The following is a 20,381-nucleotide window of genomic DNA, read 5'->3' as shown; positions in this document are numbered from 1 at the left end:
AATATCAGACAAATGGTTTTCTCATCATTGCTCATTAATGAGACATTTTTCAACATGGTACATGTACCTAGAACTTGCTTTGCAATAATGTTGGGAAGCCCAATTTCTGAGAAAACATGGCATTCTTGCACTCCAAAAGAGACTGGTAGGATAGCCCTCAGGATACTGGAAAACTCAGCAAGAGTAGACATCGAAACACAGCTTTTCAGCTTTCACTAAACTTATTTTATTACCGCAGAGTTATACTCTATAGATCCCAGCACAGAGGAGCTAATTTCCAAAACTAGACTAGTCGAAACAGACTGCCTTATTATCTATGCTGGGGAATTCAAGCCCTTTCTGTCAGATAAGCATAGAAAGGCAAATAGTAGATAACTATCATCCCTCTGCAGGATAGTCTTCATCACCACCAGAATAAAAAGCATCGTCTGTACTAAATACAGGAGCGTTTCCTGGAGACCTTGACGAAGGAGACTGTGAAAGGCGCTGATTGCATATAATGCCTGAATACTGGTTCTGTACCTTCTTCTGCATGAGCTGATCAAAGCGAAAAACTTCTTGTTTCTGTATTGCTGCAAGTTCTCTCATAACATTCTTATGTCTCTGCAGCCACATCAAATCTTCTTATACTTAATTGATCATTTATTATATTTCGCATGTTTACATTTTCTATTCTCAGTACAGTAAATAAGAATTGAAAAGGACATCTATTAAGGTTGTAACTTATCACGAGTGTAGCATGGAAGAGTAAAGTGGGATTCTTATGCTTGCCTGGTGACAACGTTGGAGATCAGAAGTTCTACTCTTTCTTATTTCATCACGAGTTCGAGCTGCTCTTTGCAACAAAATATCCATTTCTGTTTGTTGCTTTACTCTAAGATTTTGTTCCTTGCCAATAACTTCAGCTTGAAATGCTGCTATAGCTGCCTGCAACTCTGCTTGCTCCATTCGGTCAGCACTCTGTTTTACTTCTTGAGCTTCCAAGTACTTGCCTTGCTTTCCAAGGTGGACCTGGAAAAAAAAAATTTAGTAAGATTATAAAACGAAATTCTATAATAAATATACAAACCCTCATTTCATCCAACACCCCTTATTTTTTTTGAAAGGACTTACTCGACATCTCACAAAAAAAAAGATTTTTTACCTTGTGCCAGTAAACCTTGCATCAAAAAATATGAGGGGTGATTTCTATAAAGAGAAAATCGGTACTATTGACTGCATTGAGACTTTGGAAAGGCATCCAAGAAATATCATGTTTAGTCTATTGTTATCATTACTCCAAATGAGAATGCAGCTTCTATTTTCAAACAATCAGATGTGTGCAGTACAAATATGCCCCTCCAAACATCACTTGTACAATGTGTGAAAAATTCCTGGGAGTACTCCTTCACCCTCCCTTAAGAGTAGCTTTTTTCACAGATTCTTCGTTGAGATAAAATCTCTGCCTCCAAAACTAATCCGTGAAAGAAAATGATGCAGCCGATTCGCTCTCAACATGCTCTGGAAAAAACGAATTCATCTGTACGTGCATGGCATCCTCACAAATGAGACTACATCAATGACTACAAATGGCAAGAGCATAACTCTAGTATTCCCAGTCCACAAACCATAGGCATGAATCATAATCCGACACTCCAAAAGCTAAGTAGGTGTTGCTCTCATTTCTAATTACAGGAGCTAGTGAGCCTCTTTCTCCAAACGTATGTGGCATCCAACAAGGTCCAGTATGAGATTTCGATCACTTTACCATGTGATAAGTCCTCATGAATACAGCATTCGGGTCCCAACAGTGGGGACCAACTGGACAGATTCCACATTGGTTTGGCTCTGCATAGAGGAGAATCCATAGGCATCTTGGCAGGCATGTTTGATGAGGCAATTAGAGACCCTCTTCACAGATCATGAGCTTTTGGAGGCCCTCAAGGTCGTCCCCATACAGAAGTGCCCAGGGGAAGATGGTCCCTCGCCACTCTTCGTCCGCACCTTTTGGGAGCATGTAATGATTAATCACCTCACTGCACCTAGCATTTCAGGAGATTTTCAATTCAGGGAATCTGCCCCTATCTCTTGCCCTTGGGTAAGTTGTGTTTGATCCCAAAGGGAGGGTATCGGACCAACATTTGACAGTTTACCCAGTCACTTAGGCACTGCATACAAGACCTTGGGCAAGGTCTTGACTTTCTGGTTGCTCCCACAGCTAGACAACATTCATGGCAATCATTCCTGGCTGTATCATGGACAATGTCTTCACTTTCTGGCAAGCCACCGCGTGAGCACATCAGGAGCTTCAGCCACTTGCTATTTTCTTGGATTTAGAAAAGGCCTATGACTGGGTGGATGAGGCCTTTTTTGGAGGGGGCCATGAGGTGACTCGGCTTCTCACAGTAGTGGGTATGAAACTATCTCAACAAATGACCCCGCAAATGTGAACTGCTCCTGATGCATGATGGCTCGAGATCTATTGAAGATCATGACCTTGGTTTTACCTAGGTTGACCTTCAAATCATGAGACTCACAAAAGGACTGTAGTGCGTCTAGGTGTCTCTAAAGCCCCTCTGTTGAGAAAGACAAGAGAGCCACGTCATCTGCGTAGAGCAAAATCTGGATTAGCGTGCCCGCAAGAGAGCAACCTACACCCCCCTGTGTCTGCATCACTGTCTCAAGCTCGTCAATGTAAAGGCCAAACAAGGTAGGCGACAAAGGACACCCTTGTTTGACCCCGATGGTACTCATGATCTCGTCTGTCCATCCGGTTCTTGCCCGAACTCTGCCTGAAACTCTCTCGTAAAGTGCCATGACAGCCCCAATGATCTCCTGGTCATAACCCAAGTCCTGTAGGCGCCGTATGAGGCGGGCTCTCGGAACCGTGTCAAATGCCTTGCAGAAATCCACAAAGCAATAATAAACCCTTTGCTTCCGTGACCTCGCCTCCTCGATGATACATCTAAGCGTGAGAATGTGGTCCATGGTTCCATGATAACGCCGGAATCCGGCCTGTCCTGCTGCTCTAAGTCCTCGACACTTTGCAAGTCTGCTAACCTCGGAGTCAAGTATTGATGCATAAATCTTGGACATGACATGTCCAATCATAATGGTCCTGTAGTTCTCCAGGCTCATGGGATCCCCTACCTTGTGGATGGGTGAGATAGTGTTAATGGTCCAAGTGTGCCCCAACCCATCAGCCACCTAGCCACTCCAAGGACTTTGACCCCTCAAAATGAATTTGGGGTAGTGGGGTTCCTCTCCATCCAAGGATTATGTACCTTGACACCCAATTTGTATGTGGGGATTATACCCTTTGCATATTTTCCACGTGTCACCCGTGGGTGAGGTCCTAGTTGCCCTCTCCCTTCTATGAACTCATGCACTCATGATTGCACATTTCGACAGCCCCCCTCAATCATGAGTTGGGTACTAACTTGCCATTGACTTCGTCCTCACATGCTCCATTTGTGGACAGTGGGTTCCAATTCGTCATTTTCTTTCACATTGTGGCTTGTTTGTCCACCAACTTTCAATTTGTGCGAAACTTCTCCATTGCATGTTGTTTAACCTTGTTTGACACTTCTTGTTTGCATGGACATTTTCAAGAAACACTGGAAACGGAGAGTCTATTTTTAAGGTTAATAATGTATATATTATATATTATACATACATATATCACTAATGAAAACACTACAAAATCTTGAGATACATTTTTTATCAAATTCAAAGAGGGAAAGCGTAGTAGGGCAGAGGAAGAGGAAGATCACTAATAGAGGATTTAGGAAGTAAAGGAACTTGGAAGGAAGGTGGAGATTCAAGCACAGGAAAAGGACCACATCCGGGCTTGATGCAGGTGAAAGAAAAGAACAGGGAGAGAAGCCTAAAGTGGTGCAGGTGAAGGAAAGGGACAAGCAGAGGAGGAAGAAGCAAAGGAGAGAGGAAGGTGCAGAAATCACGATTCACCGACACAGGGAAATGGTCTGTCAGGCACTGTGTGGGAAAACTAGGGGAAGAAAAGAGCCTATCCAAAATGCCATTTTGTGTTTCAGAAATGCCAATACCGTTTTGGACCTTTCGAAATGGCATTTGTAGGAACTAATGTTGTGGATCCACCCCACAGCTCAAAGGATTTGGTTGGGATCTCTTAGGATCTTGGCCAAAGAGGAGGGTCCGTCAGCATTTCATGGTGCCTTGGATGGAGAGGCATGCCTTCTCCGCCGTCGAGGCTACATCGCCAGCTTACCTCATTGATGCAGAGTGGTTCACTAGCCAAGACATGCTTGTGCCTGTCCCTTGATTAGATGGAGATCCTGAATCCTGATCCCTCGTCAAAGGACAGTGCTTGGTAGACTATTGCTAGCATCAAAGCCTAGCATATTCGGGTGGCTTGCTGTCTGCAGCCTTGTCATGGGAAGGCAAGAGACTCGAATCTATACCTTGCGGACCATTTGGTCCAGAGGATTCTAGGAAGAGAGCCCAAAGGCGTGTGTGGTTCTTGGCCTACAGGCACCTTCTACTTTTTCACGGATTGAGGTATCTGCTGGTTGTTTAAATCCCCCCCCCCCCCCCTCATGTTGCTTCAGCGGTACTCTAAGTAGTGAGCTGAGACGCTGAGAGGTAACCGTAGGTCAACCAGCACCCTTCATTTCCCTTTTTGGAGAGCTGAATTTGTTTTTCTCAAAGTTTCTAATAGAACGTTCTTTTTTTCTGGAAACAAAGAGAGCTTGTCATAAGGCTCAGTAAGAGAGATGATCATTTAACTTCTGTATTTCCTGAATCAGCCTCGATTTTTCCTGTTTAAACTTTAATCAGTGTTAACATTCACATTGGTAAGCTGCAACCTGTGTCTAGAAATCCAGGGCATCTGCCCCTTTCCATTGGGTGTTGCCCTGCCAAAGATCCAATTTGCTTGTCACCAGCTGTTAGTCCTAATTGGATAGGCAAAATTCTCAGCTTAGTCTTCGATCTCAGCTCTCTACTAGCCCCTTAGTGGTCTGATTGTGGAGAAGTCCCTTAGTAGGAGTTGAGGCCATGTAGAGTCGGGATTCAGCACAATTTGATAATCCAAGAGGCAGACAGTTGGAAGGCTTCTTGGCGAATATCAATTATCCTCTAACCTCCTTCACCCTTTGCCTTGGTCCATCCAACCAAAGAGATATACCTTCTGCCAATAGATCCTTCACAAAGAAAGGCCCTACATAGCCCAATGAATTTCTAAGGCTAGAAGGAGAGGGACACCATCAAGAGAGGCAAAATACTGACGCACGGTAAATATAATGATTCAGCACTAATTTCCTACTTGCCAAGCTGGTTTGATGGCTTCTTCACTTGTCCATCTTTTTAAATTTCTCTAGAAACCGGTCCCATCTATCCTTCACGGTTACCCATAGGGATGCCTAGCAATCTGAAAGCCTTCCCTTTAGGCTGTCTGTAGCATTTTTGGAGCTCATGCCTCTTGTCGTCGATGCTTATCAATTCAAGACTCTATTCAGCACTGCCTATGGGAGTGGAAACAGATCAGGATAATTTGAAAGCCTTCCCTTTTGGCTGTCTAGAGCATTTTTGGATAATTTGGATAAGGATAGTTTAGAAACTTGTGCAGATTTTTCTCCTCCCCTTTTTTCATTAGTTCAGTGACCTAGCTTTGGCCTCAGGTATTCTATGAGAGTCAGGACTCCTAGGCTATCATGGTTTGACACCTTGATGTACAGTTTTTTGGACTTCATGCCATCCCTGTCTCTGAGTATAGACCAGCACATGCATCAGTGGACGTTGGGAGATTACAGTGAGCATCAATACCTAGCACATTCGGAGATCCAAAGAGGCTGTTGATGGCACTGAAGCTCACCCAGCTTTTACCTTGCCCAATATCTATACAGATATTGTACACGCTCTAATGGCTATTTGGTTGAGGATGCTGGGATCTTCTAGGTCTGCTTTGGCCAGGAGGATGACTTTTCTCAGAGAGTGGAGCAATTGCCCTTTCTTTTTTGATGCCATCACACGCATGACATGGAATAACTACAATCCTAGTTCTTATCAGTTTTTTCAATTGCTCAAACTTTTTCAGTGGTATTTTACCACAGTTTTTCATGCTCCGCATGATATGCCTTGAGTTTCTTCTCTCGTTTCTTCCATACTTTATGGAAGCGTATTTCACGGACAAAAACAAATCATCTTCTTGCAAAAGAGGAATGAAACCCAATAACAAAAGCTTAAGGGCCAACACAACCGAATCCAGAATGGAAAGTAAGCGTCTTCATTATGGTTGTCTTATTATATCTCTCACCGAGGCAAGGTTAATAATTTTACCCTTGTCAACAATTGCAAAGCCTTCCTCTTCTATAGGGCTTGAAAGTTATGCTCAATCAGCATAAGCAATCAAAATATAGCATCCAATTCCAAGAGTGTGTTTTCTTAATCAAATGATCTGAGTTTGAAGCCATTAAAATAGCAAATAAGGTGCAGTCCAAATTGTGTTTCCAGAACAGAAACTTGCTTTATGATGAGAACACATTTACGAAGTCACTAAAGGAGGGCTGATGGACTAAAGATGAAAGAGAAAATGAATGTGCATAGAAAGATGATATGGCAATAAGACCCTAGAATTTATCCCAAGAAGGTACAGCTATGAAAGAAGGCGATAAGACAATAAAATATAGAGCCATATAGGAGCCAATCAAAAACCTAGTAAATCATGCAAAGACGCCTCATATGCCTATAGCTGGGATTTAGGAATGGAACAACCCCTCCTTGTCAACATCTCTGCATTGACCTAGGCCTAGGATAAGTTTATAGAGAAATAAAAAGAGCTATAATTCAAGAGTAGAGTCAAGTGAACATGTCTCAGACTTGAGCTGCTCCCCCTTTCCATAGCCTACTGCTCTGTTTCCCTTACCCTCAACCCGTCTCACCTCTGCCTGCCCCCTCTCCCAACAACATTGTATGGCCTCATGAGTGTGTGTCATGTGCATGAGGCTTGTGTATGTGCATGAGGCTTGCATGCTTCATAAGAGACGACAAATTATTGTGCCACCAAACATTTCATATTCATCAATGATATAAGAAAAACTTTGTGGATCTACTCTCTCAAGAACAAGTAATTGGGTATTCTTCGCCTACATAGAAAACAGCCTGAGAAATGATTAAAGTACCTAAGCTGTTATATGGCGCACCATGCCGATTGACCAAACACTGGCAGGGACTAAGTAATGATGTTTGGTACACATCGATATCAGATCATGAACACGACAATCATATTTGGACGGAATGCTAATTCTCCAAATAACATTGAAACTTGGCTGCTTATCCCACCATTGATCCATACCTTTCTCTAACAAAAGAATACCTTTGCTGATTACAAAGGATGAAGCAACATTCTCTCTAACATATTTACCTACAGGATCTGGTGTGCCAGCTGTTAGACATGTCTGTATGTATGTTTATGTTTGTGTATGCATGCCCCTCTCAACCAATTCCAAGTCCCTTCTTTAGATATGGGAGAAGAAAGAAAGGTTCTGGGGAATGTGAAACCTTCGTAATAGCATATGTACACAAAAACATTGGTACGTGAAACATGAGCTATTTAAAACTTTACAGACCTTAAATGTTGCATATATTTAATGTTCTAAAAACATAGTTTCTACCATTCAAGCATCTATAGAGGACTAATTCAAGTGTCCAAGACTCAAATCAAAGACATCATATCAATGGCATTAACAATCTGACAAGAATTCTTTATTGAAGGCAAGAATTGCAATGTAGAATTAAAGGAGTTTCTTATTGAGAGCAACAAAGCTGTAGAAACATGAACAGTCAGAAATTGGTAAAAGATCCCACCTGGATGCGCCGTTGTTTCAGTAGTTCTTTTGACCATTGTGCTTTAGTGGGAGCCTTAGATGTCATGTTATCTTTAAACTGCTGCAATGCAGCCATTTGTTGTTGTTTTAGACGTTGAGCATGGTCTATCACTTCCTTCTGAAATTTCTTCAACCTGTCCTCCCAAAGCTGCATGACGTACTACAACATGTTACATTTAAGAAAGAATGACATAGCTTTATTAACGCTGATTGCATATTTTATACAAAAAGTAATGATACTGCAAAATATACTCAAACTCTTGTGTGATATAGATTCAGGATTTTATGACTCCAAATATTCCAAGATCCAAGCAGATTGAAGGCCCAAACATCTTACTTGGTCACTACATTCTGAACAGTCTGTGATTGTGGTAACCACTTAAATTAAAATGTGTATGCCATCAATACATTTATTTTACAGAAAATGTCATCTCAATGAAAAGGTCTTAGAAAGAGGGGAGGGCAATATGACCTTGTAGGACACCCAAAACTATGTAAAATAAAAAGAGGTGGTGTGTTTTAAAAAAAAGAACACTGACATATTTAGAGTTCAGTCTGTGATTGTGGTAACCACTTAAATTAAAATGTGTATGCCATCAATACATTTATTTTACAGAAAATGTCATCTCAATGAAATGGTCTTAGAAAGAGGGGAGGGCAATATGACCTTGTAGGACACCCAAAACTATGTAAAATGAAAAGAGGTGGTGTGTTTTAAAAAAAAGAACACTGACATATTTAGAGTTCAGGCTGTTGATATGGAGAGCACTTTTGATGTAGTAATCTCCTAGGTGGATGAATGAAACAAGGGGCAGGCTTGTCGCTCATAGCAGAATCCATTTGTGGAGTCAAATTTACTTTGATTGATACATAAGGTGCTGAGAACTGCTGAGCACTGGATGTTATTCCATTCCTTCACAATCCTGTTTAGACGTTCTTCCCTTCCTCTTTAGGACACAATCCCTTCAAGCTTTGTATTCTCCACGTCTCCATAGATCTCAGTTACACTTGATCGCTTGAGCACCTCCTTGAGCAAGCGGCCCTAGGCCAGCAGTAAAACTTCCGCTCAACCCACTTGACATTTTCCATAAAGTTAAAGAAACTATTGCATAATGAAAGTAGGAAAGTGCCACTGGAAGCCTTGCCTAGTTTGCCCCGTTCAAATGCTCTTCCTGGCCATCGGGCCATCATGGTGCTGCTTGTGGCCAAAGAACATTGTACCAAAGGGAGTCATTACCTCCAATCCATGCTCCTCCCTGTCAATCTTCTACTCCCAAGCTCTCCAAGCTATCTCCCCCCCCTTCCCCCTTTCCCAACCCCAAATCTCCACGTTCAACCTATCTAAGTTGTTTCCCCCTTCCTCTCAAGGGAGTTTATCCGTTTTTGCCATCAGGCAGACCTTCTCTAATTAGCCTTGCAAGCCCAATCTCAGTCCATTGCTAGGTCATCCCTCAATGCCACATCATCAATCTGCCCTGTGAGGCATTGATGTCCAACGCACTTTGCTCAATGCTGAGCCCCTCCAATATGGCTTGTTGCCAAGCCACTCTCCAACTGTGTGATTCGCAGATAAACACTTCCTCTCTGTCTTTCGCTTCACTATTCGTACCTCTTGTATAGATTCCTCATTTCTAACATGTACCATCTTGACAAACAGATGTACCGATCCCTATGCTTTTTCTTTCTTTTCTCTTAATTTTTTTATTTTTGAGAAAAGAAACTTATGACAATTTGTATTGGCAAAGGAAGCAACTAAACTGAGATACATAACCTCAAGTATATCCCCAACCCCCCCAAAAAAAGAACAAAAAGTACTACAGAAATGTGTCAACTATAGAAACTTGATACAAATTACTTTAGAACTACAAAATACAAAGTTGGCTTCCCAACACCTATAAGTAACCCAAATAAAAAGGATAGACTCTCCTAGAGGAAGGGAGAGAGAAGTCTTAGACATGGCTCTTCGAGCCTGTTGCTCCCTAATGTAACTAACTGCTCTACAGTCTCCTCTACCATGCATTGGACCACCACTATCATGGATGAGCTGCTCAATGGAATGATGTGAAGGGGATTGTCAATAGCTCAATGGAATGATGTGAAGGAGGTTGTCAATCCTCACCTCCCTCTATGATACTGTAATTCCTGTAGCACCCTCAACACCGTCATCTAAGCCTCCAAAGGCCAGGAACGATCCAGCAAAATGCTCTCCTTTCCTTCTTCGATCCAAAGTCTGGAACTCTCCTTCAATGTAATCACCACGTACCATTGCCAACTCACTATCCAAAATCCTCTCCCTGTTACCAAGCTCGCGAACGCTGTCAACACGTCAATCCACCAAGATAACATTCTTTGCCACCTAATAATCCCATGCAGAACCCATAACACCCCTTTCACCCCTCCAAGCATTTCCTTTACAAGAAAAATGCCAAGGGACCTAACCCTTTCAAAACATCACTCCACACATATATTATTATCCATTTTCACATACAAGCCAACAAATCAACACCTGAACAATGAATACCCAGTACATTGGAGACCTTGGGCCCACATCACCTATGCTCATCGTTTCCCCGAGAACCTACAAGAAACACATTATATTCATTTTTGAAATATTTACATCAGCATGATCAAATGAGAAAAACTAACTCCTAGTGCCCCCAAAGCCTATCCCCTGGCTCAGTGCATACTCTAAGTGCCTACCCATATCTACAAGATGGTGCACAAAATCCAAATACATTTTTGTCTTATCATATTATTCCCACCCCTTGGCTGCAGACAGTCATATCTTGCAGTTCCAAGAACATATGTTGCAGTTCATCTCATATATCTTCATCAACAAGACTCTCAGCTTTATTCTTTATCTTCATAGCAGGTCTGCATGTGCTCACTTGCATGATCCTCACAAAGTATTTCTTCAACCTTAAGCCATTCACCCTATTTCTATGATGGCTGCCATCCAAGTCTGCCAACTGATATGACCCATTTGAAAAACATTTCACTACACAAAAATGACCTTCCCACTTAGTCACAAGCCTTTTTCTAAAGGTATGATCAAGCTTACTGTTATAACGAAGGACCAAGTCCCCCTCGTTAATTTTCTTATCTTTGAATTTCAAATTACCCCCCAACTGGTTCCTTTTCTGTGTTAAGGCATAGTGCTCAACTGCTATCATCCTGTCCATTTGAGCCTCCTGTAAATCCAGCAGCCTACTCTTCAAGGCTGAATTTGGCTTCTCATCCATTTTAATTAACATCTGCAAAGCTGGAATCTCAACCTCTAGATGTATCAAAGCCTCTTTCCCAAATACCAAATGAAAAGGGGAGAATTGAGTGCCTTCCTTCACAGCAATCCTGTAAGCCCACAGAGCACCAGGCAAAGAAAGATCCAAACTCTTCCCATGCGACCTCATCATTTTGCCTATAATATTTGAGACCTCACCATTGAAATGCTCATTCATTGCATTGCACTGAGGATAGTGAGGAGTGACATACCTGTGCTTGATTTTTAATTACAAAGCAAGTCCATGAGTTCACTCCTAAAGCCAGGCCCTCTGTCAGACATCAACTCCAAGGGCATTCCATAGCGGCAGCAGATGTCCTCATACACAAACTTACAAGCAGATTTAGCAAATAAAGGAATGTTGAGTACCGTTCATAAATCGACTATAGAATCCCTCGCTACATGCCCCTCTTGGAGTTGACAGGTGTGTTATAGGATTTAAGTAGCCCTGCATTAATAAGGGTTTGCTCTCCTATAGTTTGTGCAAGCAAGAAAAAGATTGCGAGAAACTAGATCTAGGTTAAGGATCACTTCTAAAGTGTCAAAATATGTTAAGCTCACATGTTGGGTACACATTGAGAGTAAATTTTCATGGAAAGAAAAAAGAGGTAAGTAAACTTGATGGACTTCAGAGAAGCAAGGAGCTATGAAGTATATAAAGTTCCATTACCCGAAATTTCATGTCACGAAACAATTAACCTACAAAGGACATCTACCTATTCTAGACTTTCTAGGGTCATAACTTAGTCTAGACACTCACATTCTATTTAAAACTTCACTAACACACAGAGTTCTAACTGACTATCTAGTGTTTATGTATACTTTTGTCTAATGCCATGTATTCATCCCTTCTTATGAGGAGTATCACACGCGAGCAGTAACCGTGAACTACTTGGATGATCAAATGATTCTCTAAAGACTCTTCTTGCTTTGAATCTCCTTGCTGGGGTGTACTGACACAATATGGTGGCTTACAGGTAAGTCCGGATGGCACCTATGAGCTTGTGAGCACCTGCATGACGGCCCCGTCTCTTCCTTCCTATGTCTTCCTCCCTTCTGCCTCCACCCGCCTCCTACTACTGCCCTTCTGTTGCTTGTTCCCCTTCTGTCAAAGCTAACTATGCTCCCCTTTTGCTCTAGTGGCCCTTCCACCCCTCCCCGCCGCTGCCCCCCCTCTCTCGTGCCCCACCCTCCCAAGCCTGAGATACAAGAATAAGTCATTCTAGAAACTTGGAAGAAACCATTTGCAAATAATGCACAAGTTTGTGTCCTTGAATTGCATCGATAAATTTTATGTGTGGGGAGAAGAAGATTGGATAGATGTGAAGCCCTTTTCTTCTTTCTTGCTGGTACTCTGCCTGCTAAAGTGGCCGTGCTGTATGCCACAGTCCCAGGATGAAACTTTCTTGACTCAGATTCCATAACTGAGAAATCTCCACCAGCAATAACACCAACTGACGTAAAAATGTAACTAGAAAAGTATAGCATCGCCTCCTGCTCCAAGATGACATGTAACAACTGTCTTCCCAGCACCATATGAAAATAAGCTCTAAAAGGGTGAAAGTCATCCCATGCAAGGCTGATCCCAGCATTTATGAAGAAAGCGGTTTTAAGATAAGAGTTATGATGTTGATACTCATCCAATGTTCACAGGTGTAACAACTCTAGATGAAAAACATACACGATTTCTTTCTTGAAGCTCTTCCTTGTAGGCTTTTTCAGCTTGTTCCCTTTCTTGAGCATGCCTTTCTAGCATGGCTGCCCTCCTCTTGTTATCTTCAAATAGCTGCAAGTAATACAAGCCAATACACAACAAATAAACCAAATATTTAAAAATGACATTTTTACAAGGGAATAACGTTACACTAACCAGGCCTAGTCCTTGAAATACAGATAAAGAAACTGTTATAAAGAGCACACTTTCAATCAAGTCATGGTAGTCCAATTTGTGTTTGCCAAATTCTCTTAAAAATTAAGAGGAACAGGACACACTTTGAGTTCAAGTAGACGTTGAGCTGCAGCATCTGCAGCCAAGTAATTGCCTTCTTTCACAGACTTGCGCCTGTGATTATCAATTTCCCTCATCATTTCATAAACCTGCACAGAAAAGAAGTAACCTGATAGCATCATATACTCTGCATCAAACAAGTATTCAATGAGTTTGGAAGAATAGCTAACGAGTTTTAGGCAGAAGCATAGAGAGAAAAATCAAAAGCAATCTATAAATTTGGCAGAGATAAAAGACTCCATGTAAAAAAAAATGCAGACTTACAATGTTAAAGAGAGGATGAAAGCAGTATTAAGAGCTGGATCTGGGTGAGTGATTCCGAGAAAAGTGGTTAAGTCTGTCACTAATCCTGAGAAGAGCTGTCTGAATGACCAAGCTGTGGGTCTGTACCATTACAATAATTATCTTATAGTAAGTCGGCATACATAAGGTGTTCAGAAAGACCACGACCACACTGAAACCAGTCACCCCACTGAGGAAGTAGAACCTCTACCTCATAAATCCCAACATGCACTTAACTCCACTGAGATTTGCTCTCGGATGTTCTTTCATGCTTAATAGCAGTCTATTTTTTGCGCACACAAAATCATGCTCTCAACTTTCAGCCCACTGGATGTCCATCGATTAGAATGAGCGAATTTCAAAACAAAGACTGTCTGTGAATCTGCTCTCTTTACAAGGATAATAAAAGGAGGAGGAACGAACTAACCTCCATGATGGAAGATCTGTAGCCATGAAGAAAGAGCTGCTTCCAAGGCTAAAGTCATGCAAATGCTCTTCTGCCATTTCTGACTTTGCCTCCTAGAACCAAGTAATAAAGGTCTATTGCATGCTTCACCTGGTCCAAAGCAGACCTGTTACCCTGTGAATGAACTGCATCATCATCTACAAACCTAAGCCCAGAAGCTCCTCATCTAGTGGGACTGAAGTGCCTCCTAAGGAACCTTGGCTCCTCTCATGCAATAGACAATTGCCTCACGTACAAAGAGGACAATGTAAGGAGCCCCCCATTTGACCAATCTAGGAACCTTGAAGGGAGGGCTCATGTCCCCTCCCTCAAGATTCTATTACAAGAATGGATGTATACAGTAGAAACCCAGCACACCCAAAGTTGGCTACAACCTAGGAGCATAGTGCCTTTTTAGGAGGACCACTCAACAATACTCATAGTGAACTCCCTCTGTTTCTCTCCTACTAGGCATCGCCTGACTCAACCCAGCCTACTCCACGCTCTGCCTCCCCCCTCTGACCAACCCCTTACCTGCCTATGCAACCCGTGCAACTGCCCTCTTCAACTTCCTGTCCATGCGCCCTCTCTTTGCCCATCTCCTGATTGGGTTTGCTGCACCACCCAGCTCATCTTACTTTAATATGCCCCACCCCTCTCTTCCCTACCCATGGGCTGTGCTCAGCATACTTCCCCTGTGGGTTACCCTTCCTCCCCATGCAGGTTGTGCAATTGTCCCTCATGCAAGTCCTTGGATACTCAAGGCCTATCGTACCCTGTTAGCCCTCCCTACCATTGTTTCCCAGTGCCCCTCTATCACATCACCAGCACCAAGCACAAGTCCTTGATGTCGACTCCTGGATTGTTGAAGGGGACTTCAACAATCTAGAGTTCGGAAAGGACAAGCATTGTGGTCTATGGAACCTCCTTTGCGGAGATGCCTGTGGTAGAAAGAAAGAAAGAAAGAAAGATTTCGGAAGACCGATGGGTCTATGAGACTGTGAAAATCCTGATACAACAAGCTGTGGTAGTGGAGCTACTAAACGAGCATCCATACCAATGCAAAATGCAAAAATGCAGAATGGCAGTACTAAGTCCTAAGTACAACATAGTCATGTCGATGGTTGACTATATATCAATCTCAGCATCATCATCATCATCGGCAGAAGCAAGATATCAAGATGGATGAGGCAGTGGAGGCATTAAGTCGGCAATAGAGTGTTGTCAGCAGCCACTTAGAGGTGCGGTCCTAGCACGTCTCCTGGTCGTAACTCTGCGTCTGACCAGGGCTACTGTGACCCCCGTCAGTCGGGCTCCGACTCTAAACAAGGAGGGGATGTCCCCAAGTGTGATTTGTGTGTCGACCCTCTGTTTGAGCTGTCGGGCCACAGGCTTCAGGTCACGGTCATGTCGAGGCCTCGTCTCGTGGGGGTCCATGTGATCTAGCTGAATGAACTCTATGATAGAGCTCTGAGAGGTATTTGCCGAGGAAGAAGTCTACTCCTGTCTCCATGCTCAGAGTATCCTCTCACGGTGTCTAAGTGCCTCATGAATGAAATCTGCCAAACACCGCTGGTCTGGGTAGGAGAGGAAATGGGCCAAAATCCCATAACTATCCTTGAAGAGGCAGTGGAAACGCCCTTAGATCTCATAGTAAACAGGACACCTGAAGATGAAATGCTCCTTTGTCTCAACCTCATGCATGTCACACAGTGTGCATATGTGCCTCTCCCTAGGTAGTTGCTTTGCTCTGCCGCTCTCGATGCGAAGTCTATGTGAAGAGACTTGGAACTGCCCAAGAGAGATCCTCAGCGAGTGGGGTAGGTGAATCTGCGTGTATCCTGGTGGGTCAATGAAACCCTATGCTGTGATATGTAAGAAGTGATCTCTGTAGAAGCTAAGCTTCACTGGGAGTTCACTCGGTCCCAACCAGGTCCAAAGTGTGTGTAGTTGTAGTAGATCCTCATGGATAACCTAGTTGACCTCGTGTGATAGAAGGGGAGAAAACGGAGCATCCATGCTGCACTGGAAGGGAGGTAGTCTATCCATGTGGAGCCCCAGTCGCTCAAACCATCTAGGAGATTTGGCTGCTTGTATGTTTTGAAAGAAGCCAAGAAGATTTGGCCACATGGCCAAATCTCCCCATTTAAAATTCAAAATTCAAATCTTAAGATTCAAATTTCAAGTCTGAAAATTCAAAATTCAAAATTCAAAATCTTAGATTTAAAATTCGAAATTCAAAATTCAAGATTCAAAATTCAAATTCTGAATCTTAGATACAAAATTCAAATTTCAAATTTTAAATTTCAAGATCTAAAAGTCAAATCATATACTAAAGACCCTACTTTCAAATCACACTTCGAGATTCCTCCTTTTACAAGACTCTTGCTTTCAAATCGTGGTGTTTCAAAATGGAAAAGATAGAGAACATGCAAGAATTAGGTACACTTTCGATTTCTTTCGTTTTCTTACTTGGATGATTGAGTAGCCATTGTTGTTCGTGAGCTTGTGCTCTTTGGATTTCAAGCGGGCAGGCGAATCTATTCGTTCCTCAAAAAGCCAGTTCTCTTGTTGCATGCGGTAGTTGACCGAGGTGAATTGAGAGGAGAGTACAGACAGAGGGAGAGAGGAGCTGTAGCAATCGCAAGAGTTGTCTTTCTTGCTGGCAGACAGAAGAGGAGCCGAAGGGGAGAAGCAGAAGAGCAAGGTAAGCATCTCTGTACGTGCATACCAGCACCTCTGGTCCCCTCCTACTGCAAGTGCCATAGAAGAGGATAGAGCTATCCATGGTAGCCTGCTATACCCCAAGGTGTAATCCCCATATTCCATAACTCGGTACGGATACGTGATGACCTGAAATGCAACATCTAGCCGTAAAGGGGTGACCCAAACTCAGCCTGAATGATCTAGTGAGGAACGGATGGCTTACCGCGAATCATCCGTGATAACATGAGAACCTGTAGCCACTCCACACAGGCCCACTCTGTATCCGACAAGTCTGGCCCCCAACAAGGGCTGTCGTACATCCCCGTTGGACGAACCAAGGAGTCAAAAAGCAACCCCTTGGTGCGTGCATCCTGAAAGTGCGAGCAGAAGCACTGCCTCTCTAGTCTAGCCAATGAAGCATACCCTCTGCTCAAGCTCGCCTGCATCGCGGGTCTCATAGTGAAGCTGGGTCCGGAAAAGATAACGCCAAGATAAGCGTATGATGAAACTATCTCAATAAGTGACCCCTCAAATGTGAATTGCTCCTGACGCATGATGGCTCGAGATGTATTGAAGATCATGACCTTGGTTTTACCCAGGTTGACCTTCAAATCATGAGACTCACAAAAGAACTATAGAGAGGAGCACATGGGATCAGTTCATTTTCATGATCTCTGGAGAGAGGTAGAGTTTTCCAAAAACTCAACTTCTCTTTCAGGCCAGGTGTCACTATGCGCGGGCCCACTTTAATTGCATTCGCTCAACCCTTGCCCTTAGAGTAGGACACAGCTGTCCTTTCCCTATTGGCCTAATTACGGAGCTCCTTACTCATGGCTTTGGCCTGGGCCCTCCAAAAGGGGCCGATGCTGCCTACAAGCGAGGGCGTAGACATTCAACATGCCTATCCTGGAGTCTCATCTCCAAAAAAATGAAGCTTCTATTAATGCTTGAAAAACAAGAGGATCCCCATCCAAGCCGCCCTACTGTTGGGATATCTCAAGGTGTATGCCTCAGGCACACCTTATGTTTCTATGTGTGAGTGCTAGAGGCACAGTTAGGTGCCCACAAGCACAGTTAGGTGGTGGAAAAGCCACATAGGATGATTGAGAGAATCTAGGAGCAGATTGAGGAGATGATTGTGGAGCTCTGAGGTCATCAGTGATGTCAGTGAGCTTGTATGAGGTGCCTACTTAAGGACCTCACTTTTCTTCATTCCAAAAGCAAGTATTCTGATTTTGTGTCCACTCTACTCTTTCCTTTCAGTTTTCCAACATGGTATCAGAGCCCTTTGATCCCCCTTGAGCCCATTTCTGCCACATCATCATCTTCTTCTTCTCCATTTTCCTCTTTCTTCCCAAAATCTTTGAGAGCTTGGTTCTCCATCTACAAACAACCATTGCCCAAACCCTCTGAGCTGGAAACTCCTCTAGTATGGGTGAACTTCCACCTGCAAGCAATTGAAGAAAAAACGTCTGTGGTGGCTGCCATTCTCCAAATAGCGAATTTATTCTGTTGCTCAATACTCCCTGCCTGCTCCGCCATTGCCTGAGCCCTCTTAGGAGTAGATGGGCGACCTCAAGACGAAGATTTTGAGCCATTTTTCAAGTCATTTGGTTCAGTAACGAGGGAGAAATCATCAAAACTCAGTTTCAGCCTGTAGCAACTCTCCCGGGCAAAAGTGCGCACCATTTCGTCCAACCCTCTGTGCTGGACCTTCTCTGGTATATGAGCTTTCTTTTGCTTCAGAAAGCCCTCTTTTCCTTGCTTTGAAGAGTGAGCTACAAGCTCTCCAAGTTCAGCTTTTCAGTTTTGACAGTTTTGGACAAGTTTTTGAAGATGATGCTACATAAAATGCTACTCTAGCATTTCTGGTTTTTTGAAGCTTTCAATAACTTCAGTACAAATGTGGCTTCAGTTTTGTTTTGAATTACTAGACCTGGTTTTGACTGGAAAGTATTCATTTTAGCCACTTCTATGAAGCATGTAAGTGAAAGCATCATTGTTTGAAATTTGGTCACAAGACTTTGCTACATTAAATGCTTATATTTTGAAGCATTTCAGTTGTTATTCTAAGCCCTGTAAGAGATAAGACACTACCCAATACTTGGGTTAGAGCCTCTCATGGCTTGCTTATGCAAAATATGTGAAAAGCCAAAACATAAAGCAATGTCTTGTTATGCTACAAAGGATGAAAATGCCAACCTGACTTCCTTGTTGAAGATTGCCAAAACAATGGTTGCCAAAAAGGAAGCAACTACAGAGATCTACCCTCTCATGGAACTTTTATTTGACTCCAAGTACAAGAAAAAGATGAAGGTCAGATACCTAAGATATGCTTCTCTACACAACTATGGAGATGACAAGATAATTGTTCTCTTGAAGGATATGACTTTCAGATCCACTTGTTCTATCATAGTACCATCTTATAAGGCACTAGACACTACCCATGTGGTAAGACCTTGCCTTGACATGGATATTTTGCCTCCACAAGATGAGGCATCCCATGAAGATTATGCATTTTAAACATCTCTATGTATGCTCCAGATCTCTCTTTTTATGTCAAGATACTCAGCGTGGATAGTCCTCCAAAATGAATGAAATAAACTATTGTGTTTTTGTGTGTTTTGTAAACACCTCTGGTCACCTTATGATGTAGGCCATGTGTATGTTTTGCTCCATGGTACCTCCTGCAGACATTGTGTGCATGTACATGTAGGGGAGATAACCATTGGAAGGTCTTTTTGTATCCCTTTTTTGTTTACCTTACACCCAAGGGAACCCTTGCTAGCATGAGAACCTAGCCATAGATTTATCCTTGACCACCATGAGATGGCATGAGAAACTATGAGACTAGATGTATCCTTGACATAGCCTGAGGCATTTCCTTGAGGGGGGGTTTGTTGGGATATCTCAAGGTGTATGCCTCAGGCGCACCTTATGTTTCTATGTGTGAGTGCTAGAGGCACAGTTAGGTGCCCACAAGCACAGTTAGGTGGTGGAAAAGCCACATAGGATGATTGAGAGAATCTAGGAGCAGATTGAGGAGATGATTGTGGAGCTCTGAGGTCATCAGTGATGTCAGTGAGCTTGTATGAGGTGCCTGCTTAAGGACCTCACTTTTCTTCATTCCAAAGGCAAGTATTCTGATTTTGTGTCCACTCTCCTCTTTCCTTTCAGTATTCCAACACCTACCTCTAATCAACTCCCTCTGGTAAAGGACATCTGTTGCCACCGCTTACAATGTTGAGATGTAGACCCCTCCATTCCTGCCTACTGTTGGAGACCACACCTCTGGGCCTCGCCCAGGCAAAAGATGATGTCTTCGGCTGATATATGCTACTGAAAACATATGTTCCTAGATCAAAAAGTTTCCACTGAGCGGCCAACCATGGCCCTGTGTGGACTTCTTGCACTTCATCCTTGTCCAAGCCCCACCTGAAGGCTCTACCTAGAGTGTCTAAGACTCCATCCAATAGCTTGTTTCATGCTGCGCTCCCTCTAGACGAGCATCCCTCTGCTCCTGGCGGCTGGGGGGAATCTCTCTGCCCAAACCCCTCCTGCAGTCCCTAGCCGGTGTCCGATTTGCCTGAATCATAAGCACTAGCCTAGCAGCCTCGACATCTCTATATGCTATCTCAGCTCGGCACCGTCTAGGGTCTCTACAAAGATCTCCTCTGGAAGAGTCTCGGGACACTCCACAATCAACCTCAGCATGGGGACGCCATCATCCACTGACGTTGTTGTCTGAGGTGGCGACTCCACCACCGTGCCAAAGGCACAACCAATAGAGTGAAGGATGGATCTATACTCCTTGGG

The 20,381-nt window shown here is 43.2% G+C and overlaps 1 protein-coding gene across 1 annotated transcript in view; it reads right to left on the bottom strand.

Annotated features, from left to right (window-relative positions):
- Nucleotides 1-378: 378 nt before the first annotated feature.
- Nucleotides 379-20,381, bottom strand: part of LOC147884949 (uncharacterized) — a 44,941-nt gene continuing 24,938 nt past the window's right edge. The window contains exons 4-8 of the mRNA XM_087397240.1: nucleotides 13,117-13,221; nucleotides 12,806-12,910; nucleotides 7,825-7,992; nucleotides 772-1,011; nucleotides 379-603 (exon numbers count right to left, since the gene is read on the bottom strand). Of these exons, the coding sequence (XP_087253366.1) occupies nucleotides 379-603; nucleotides 772-1,011; nucleotides 7,825-7,992; nucleotides 12,806-12,910; nucleotides 13,117-13,221 (843 nt within the window). The remainder of the gene's footprint in view (nucleotides 604-771; nucleotides 1,012-7,824; nucleotides 7,993-12,805; nucleotides 12,911-13,116; nucleotides 13,222-20,381) is intronic.

Source organism: Dipteris shenzhenensis, chromosome 26 (genome assembly GCF_047967505.1).
Source record: "Dipteris shenzhenensis isolate YYH24624 ecotype China chromosome 26, Dip_SZ_1.0, whole genome shotgun sequence".
Classification (NCBI taxonomy): domain Eukaryota; kingdom Viridiplantae; phylum Streptophyta; class Polypodiopsida; order Gleicheniales; family Dipteridaceae; genus Dipteris; species Dipteris shenzhenensis.
The sequence above is the reverse complement of the archived record's forward strand: the minus strand, read 5'-3'. Positions and strand labels throughout refer to the sequence as shown.